Source organism: Prionailurus bengalensis, chromosome D1, assembly GCF_016509475.1.
Source record: "Prionailurus bengalensis isolate Pbe53 chromosome D1, Fcat_Pben_1.1_paternal_pri, whole genome shotgun sequence".
Classification (NCBI taxonomy): Eukaryota; Metazoa; Chordata; class Mammalia; order Carnivora; family Felidae; genus Prionailurus; species Prionailurus bengalensis.
In genome coordinates, this window is record NC_057346.1 from 62,772,466 (window position 1) to 62,780,279 (window position 7,814).

A 7,814-nucleotide genomic window follows, 5' to 3' on the forward strand; every position below is an offset into this window, starting at 1 on the left:
GACATATAATTGAGCACATGTAGAAGTTAATGAATATTCATTTAATAAATATATCTTTCATTGTTATGCACCATTATCCCTGCTCTCTTTATTTCATTTCTAAATGCATGGCTACCATCTCTCTAGATATCTGGAGCCAAAATCTCAATCATAATTTTTTATGGACAGTTTTTTAATCCATAGTTTACTTATATGAAAATGCAAATATTAACAGCAGCCACATCATAGAATTCACACAAGAAATAGGTGTGTTAATGTAAGTAGATTATTTACAACAGTATATCCTAATGAGTTAAATAATTTCATTGTTATTATTTCAAGAATTCTGTCACCAAAATTATCTAAAATCCCTGAACAAATTCCACTCTGTTGCCTTCATATTTCTTCTGGTGATTCTAAAACTACCTGAGTTAATAATCTACTTCTCACAAATAGTTGAATTTTCAGATGAATCTTTTAGCGATCCTAAGCATCAAACTTTCATTTGAAAATTTGTGAATATGGCAACTACTTTACAGAACTACCTTGATTATCAAATAGTATAAATATAAGCACTTTGTAAGAGATGTAATAATTACAAATTGTAAGATTATCACCAATAAATTTATTATCTTTAAACTCAAAGGATTATAGAGAAAGAAATGTTATTACTGTTCATATTCACCTTTGCTACGTCTCTTTTTAGACAATAACCCCCTTTTAATGAGCAAAGGGAGCAAATATGAACTGTAATTCTAAGACTACCAATGGTTAACTGTCTTTTAAAAAGATCCTCAAAACCTGCTCCTTAATCTGCTTGGTCCTGACCCCATAGATTACAGGATTGAGAGCTGGCGGAACAACCACATATAGGTTGGCTAAGAGGATGTGGATATATTGGGGGATGTTGTGGCCAAATCGGTGTGTCAAGAAAGAGAAAAATGCTGGTGTGAAAAAGGCTAAGATAACACCAATGTGAGAGCCACAGGTGTTGAGAGCTCTGAACCGGGCCTCCCAGGAAGGCAGGCAGAAGACAGCATAGAGGATCCTGACATAGGACAGAATTATAAGGAGCACATCCAATAATAAAATAGACATATCCCCAAGACCAAATATTATGTTAACTTTGATGCTGGCACAGGCCAGGCGAGCAATGCCCATGTGTTCACAGTAGGTATGAGGGATGATATAGTGCCCACAGAAGGGCAGCCTCAGGAGGAGAAATACCAGAGGGGCCACCATGCACAGGCTCCTCAGAATAGCCATGCCTACAATGAGGCTGATGATTTTGCTGGTGAGGATCATGGTGTACCGAAGGGGTTTACAAATGGCAACATAGCGGTCAAAGGCCATGGCCACCAACACAATGCTCTCCATGGCAGTGAAGAAGTGGATGAAGAACATCTGGGAAAGGCAGCTTTCAAAAGATATATCCCTGAGGCTGAACCAGAAGATGCCCAGCATTTTGGGGATGGTGGCTGTGGACAAGCCCAGGTCGATGGAGTCCAACATGGCCAGGAAGTAGTACATGGGCTCATGGAGACTATGCTCAGTCTGGATCACAAACAGGACAGCAGCGTTCCCCAAGAGTGCAACAAGATACACAAAGAAAAAGGGAAATCCAATCCAGACGTGCACATCTTCTAGCCCTGGGATACCCAGGAGGAAGAACGAAGAAGGATGGAACTGGGTGTCATTAGGCATAGCCATTCTTTCTGCTGCAGTGTTTGCACAATTCTTTGTGCACATCAGAGACAATTATTGACTTCTCATTAGTGAATTCTTCTCCTCTTCTCCCTTTGTCTAGATTCCTAGTAAAATGCAAAAAGCACTTTTATCTTCCCTTACTCTTTTTCAGAAAGAAGTTAAATAATTATTTTAGCTAACAATACCATATTATATACTTCAAAATTGCCAAAAGACTGTATCTTAAATGTTCTCACTCCCAACAATAAATTGATAGTTATGTGATGTGGTAGGAGTGATAGCTAAAGCTATGGCGGTTACCATATTATAATACATAAATGCATCAAATCAACACACTGTACACTGTGAACTCACACAGTGCTTTATGTCAATTATATTTCAATTTTTTTTTAAAGGAAAGAAGATTAAACACACTCCTTACTGTGTGCTATCCTCTCCTGAACATCATCTGGCACCAGGAACAAAACTAGCCTTAATCTGCTGCCACTCTACCTAATAAAAAGAGAGACATAAAGACAAGAGGACAGAAGAATATCTCCTGCACAGTTGAAATTCAAACTCTAGAGTGTAGCCAGAAATAAACGAGAAAGATAAAATTCCATAGTCTATGTATCTGATCCTGTCCCACATATTTTTACTTACTGTGCATAGTGCTTTCTTTGGTATTTGTAATCTCAATTATTCCCTTGTTAGGGAATCTAAAATTCCTAAAGTGTAGTGTGCATAATCCTGTGTGTATGTGTGGAGGGGTTGGGGGGGGGGGGTTGGGCTAAATGTGTAAGGGGCACTAAGGAATCTACTCCTGAAATCATTGTTGCACTATATGCTAATTTGGATGCAAATTTAAAAAAATAAAATAAAATTTAAAAAATCCTTTGTGTATGTGTGCATGTGTGCATATGTGTGTTTATACATTTTTATAGGTTCTTGCAAATACTAGATATGTGACTCTTAGAGCAGAAGAAATTATTTATCTTTGTTTATTCATATGCATGAACAAACTGCCATATGAAAGTTCTCAATTTAAACATTTGTAAACAGATGAATTAATTAAAAAGAGATGGGACAGAAAACACTTTCAATGTCTTATTTTATAAAATAAATACTCAATTCTATCATAATTTAGTTTTTAAAAAATTTACCTATAAGATTTGAAAAATAGATAATGACTAAGAAGGGGAGATATTTGACAAAGAGTATTTTGCAGTTATGATGAAAGATGAATTGAGAGATTATTTTAATCTAGGTAAATTTATCATCTGGAGAGTACATAAGTAAACATATACAGTAAATAAACTGTCCAGGTATAGGCCAGCTGGGGGAGGGGAGACTAGATATTTGGGGCTAGACAGCTTTCAAATATATATATATATCTGTCTTGTATCCATGGAGACAGGGCAGGAGTATCTTAGACATCCTAGAATTCAGTTCCTACCAAGATTCTATCTTAGCTCTCAGGTTTTTATGGGTGTCTCCTTTAAAGTAATATCGGAAGAAAAAGTATCAAGTGATTTTGTTTTGTAGCATTTATCCAGAATATGTGGGAATTCTGAACTTATTTATAGAAATTAAAAATTTAAAACAAATAAGGGAGAAGTCCGTTCCTGCACAGTTTATTTGAGAAAAGCTAGTCATAAAGAAAATGTGACAGTGATTGTCACATGCAGAAAGCTTAGATTCAACTTTTGGAATACTTGGTTGTTGGAATAAGAGCTGACAGGCATCCATTAAAGATAAATACATATAAAGGTCAGTACCTCCTACTTAAAATCCATAACAAGACAAATGACTTGCTAACTGTGCCCATTTGAAACCTATGAAGGATAGCAAAAAAAAAAATGAGAGATAATTTTGTAATTGGAGAAATTGTCTCAGGAAATATATGTCTGTGTGTGTGCGCATGTGTAGCTAAACCTGGTCTGCTAGGGCCGGAGAGGAGACAATTGAAGTTCTCAATTTTGCAATGTGAAACTATCAGAGATAGTTTTTGCCTTTCATTAGTGAGAATATGCAAGGTAAGTGGAGAGGTTCTCTTCACAATTTATTCCATCAAATATTTATGAGGTCCTCTGTGCACCAGCATTGATTAGGAAATTTGAATACAAGTTCAAAGAAAACTTGTCACATACTCTCAAGGAGGCCATTAAATGGAAAGGGAGATAAAATTCCAGAAATGAAATTAAAAAATTGTATTGCAAGTGCTATGTTAGAAATATATAGAGAATGTTGTAGGTATGGAGGTAGATCAAGAAAAATGCCATGAAGGAGGTTCAACTGATGCTAAGATTCACAGAACAATTCTTCATCCAAAGAAGGAAAAAAATTTAATCTATATAGAATGAAGAGAAAGAACAAACTGAAAATAAAAGTATGGTGGCCAGTCAGGGCATGAAAAAGGAATCTGTTACCGTCTTGATGACTTTATCTAGAAATTCAGTAGATTGACAAACAGACTGTTAATAGTTTCATGTCTTGGTCACTCTTGGGGCTCCATATAGCAGAAACTTAGAAAACAAAATAGGGCTACATCCCTAGAAAATCAACGTGTCCCACTTAGTTCTGTAGATTTTCTAGGAAGGCTTGCAAATTGGTGCTTCTGAAAAAAAACTCATTTTCAGTCTGTAAACACTGATCAAAGCAACCAATTACTTAATCATTCTGTAATTATTTCATCATCTATTCACATATCCTCCAATCTGTTGGGTTTATAAATAAGACTGGGTCGTAGCCCTTCATTTGACCTGTTACTTCTAAGGTGATACATGGGATTACATCTGTCTAACCAACAATCATTTCCTCCATGTACCATCCTCTTAGTCTACTTTACTCCACTAACCTCCACCACACCCCAATATCCACATTCCCATTTCTGGAACTGCCAGCAGAAGGAGAAGAAATGATGGACACCTCCTCATGCTTGCCTAAACTTTCAGTATCATGACTTTTTCACTTTTATGCAACCTTATTCCCTTCTTCAGATGCTTCATCACCATAGGTCTTATTTAAAAAAAAAATCTACATTTCATGGCCATGCTTCATGATTCATTTACTCCCAAATTGATTAATTAAAAAGAATTTATTAGTCACGTTTACAATACCTGACACAGTTCTAGAAATAAAGCAAGTCCTTGCCCTCCTAATACTCACATTCATGCACCTATATAAATAGTCAGAAGAGTCAAAAACAATCGGTAAACTGACACCAGATACATTTGTGCATCTCCTTCCACATCTCACTCTTTAGTTTTGTGTGTGAGATTTTGCATGGTCATAAGTACAAGTTCATGCAGTAAAAGTGTACCCTCAAGAGGTTAGGAGTATGAGCGTGCATTCTCTCTTGATCTTGTTTTCATGTTCATCTGTCCTCCATCTCTCCATACTACCTTGCCTGCCATCAACTCTTTCCCCATCCCTTTTGGTATTTTTCACAATTTAATCATGATATGACTTACATTGGTCTCTAAATCTCTACGAAATATTCCTTGGCATCTTCTTGGGACATGTCACTTATTATGGAAATACCTATGAATGGAAAGTATTTATATTTTTCTTACAACCCCACACCCCCTGGGATGGGGACATAGAGTGTCTTGGAGATCCATTCCCAGAGGATTCTAATTATTTGACCTGTCTGGCAGGTACCAGAAAATAACCCCTCACAGGATGCATCTTTATTTGTCCTGACTCAAAACTCACTTACTGTGAACAGCCTCTTCCCTGACGATTAGTCAAAAACAAGTAATAGAAATTGTCTAAGATTGCAGCTTCCTGAAGCAATAATATTATTAGAGCTAATAAAAGGCTGACCAAAAAAGTTAAAAGAAAAAATTTGAAAATGAATTGACCATACAGAGTTTTTCAAAGGTCTGAAATATTTCTTAACTATAAAGACACATACATGTACATGACTACACACATCCCCAGGAAAGTCCTGAGAAATACCTAATCTGTCATCTTTGGTGAATATTGACGAAATAATATCAAAATGCAGAATGTGGGGTGTCGGGATGGCTCAGTCAGTTGGGCATCTGGTTCTTGATCTCTGCTCAGGTCATGATCTCACAGTTTTGTGAGTTCAAGCCCTGCATCTGGCTCTGCCCTGGGAGCATGGAGCCTACTTGGGATTCTCTCTCCCCCTCTCCCTCTTCCCCTCCACTGCTCACACTGTCTCTTTCTTTAAAAAAAAATCTTAAAAAAAAAATACAGAATGCAGTTCATTCTATTAGAAAATATCTGGTGTACTCCAGAAGTCATTTATCTCTCTCTGTATTTCTGTCACACACACACACACACACACACACACACACACATGGGGTGGGGTTGCTACATTGCAGAATGCACATATTTTTAATTTAAAAAACTACAGAAAAATATCTCACTGAGTACAGATAAAAAAGTCTTCAACAATCTATGAACAAATCGAATCCAACAGCATAGTAAAAAAAAATTATATAGCATGACCAAGTGTAGTTTATCCCAGAAATTCAAGGTGGTTCAAGATAAGAGAAACAATCAAAATATCACATAACATTAATGAAATCAAGGGGAAAAACCACATAACCCTCTTAATTAATGCAGAAAGAACATTTGACAAAACCTAAAAAGCTTTTATAACAAAAACATTTTACAAACTTAGAGTATAAGAAAACTTCCTCAACATTATAAAGGGCATTCATGGGAAAAACAAACAAACAAACAAACAAAAACTGCAGTTTATATCATAGTCAATGGTGAAAGATTGAAAATAATCTCTCTAAGATCATACACACGAAAAGAATGCCTGCTTTCAACATTGCTATCTAAAAATTTACTGGAAGTTCTAACTAGAGCAATTTGGCAAGACAAAGTCATTCAAATACGAAAAGAAGGAGGGAATCTCTCTCTCTCTCTCTCTCTTTCAAATAAATAAATAAACTTTAAAAAAAGAAAAGGAGTAAACTATATATGTTTGTAAATGATATAATCTTATATAAAGAAAATTATAAAGAATGTACAAAACATCCATTAGAACTAATAAATGAATTCAGCAAAGTCACACAATACAATGTCAACATACAGAAATTAGATATATTTAAATTCCACCAGTGAATAATCAAAAAGAGAGTTGAGAAAAATTCCATTTACAATAGCCTTGAAAAATAAGAACATACATATTTAGGAATAAATTTAACCAAGAAAGCACAAGATTTATATATTAAAAGCTATAAAACCCTGATAAAGGAAAGTACAATATATTCTCTAGATATATCTGGAGTTTGAAAATGGGACTACATATTGGAAATCTACAGGATTAATAAATTATATTCAGATAATTCTGCACTTGATATAAATATTGGCTTTGTGCTTAAACCATAGATTATTCTAATTTCCTTTTCAAAATTTTCTAAATTTTGAAGGGAAACAGTATATATAGCAAACAAGGGAAATTTTAGGTACAATTCAATTGGAACTAGAAACAGAACACATATAATTATTCACATCTAAAATGACTTTGCTGTAAGTGAGGAAATAATGTCATATATCTTTAATGTCTAAACTGTATTCTCCCATATTCTTCAATTCACAGATACTTGGTTTATTGGAGAAACAGTAAAAAAGAGAGAGAGAGAGAGAGAGAGATAAAAAGAGAAGGAGAGAAGGGAGGAGGGAGAGGAGGGAGGAAGGAGGGAGAGAAGGAGGAAGAGAGGGAAATGGGAAGAATTAGATTAGAAAGAAGAAAGGGAACAAAAATGACAGTAAGAACAAGACAGGGGAACCATTAAAATGAAAATGAGTAATGACTCTAGAGAAGGAAGACAAAACTTGAGGATTAATATACAGAATATAAATCTGTGGAACAGATGCACTAATTTAGACACTGTCACCAAGCCATGGCTTATACCTTATTTTCCTCATCTACAAAGTGAGATTGTAGAATCAGTGTTCCTTCAGGGTCTAAACGTACCTAAAGAGAAGACACGTGGAAAAATGGGGAGTGTTCTCATCTTTTCCCACCAGCCATTCTACTCCCAAACCACTGCTGCCTCCAGGACATCTTCTTTTCCCATCAGTGCTTTCCCTTTGTCCAGTTACATGGGATGGGTGGGTAGAGCAGAGAGCAAAGTTACCTGTCAACTTTAAACGAATTC

The 7,814-nt window shown here is 35.7% G+C and overlaps 1 protein-coding gene across 1 annotated transcript; it reads right to left on the reverse strand.

The window, feature by feature from the left end:
• Positions 1-750: 750 nt before the first annotated feature.
• On the reverse strand, positions 751-1,689 carry LOC122482621 (olfactory receptor 52E8). Its single transcript, XM_043578935.1, has one exon. The coding sequence runs from the start codon at positions 1,687-1,689 to the stop codon at positions 751-753; it is 939 nt and encodes a 312-aa protein (XP_043434870.1).
• Between the last annotated feature and the right edge of the window lie 6,125 nt (positions 1,690-7,814).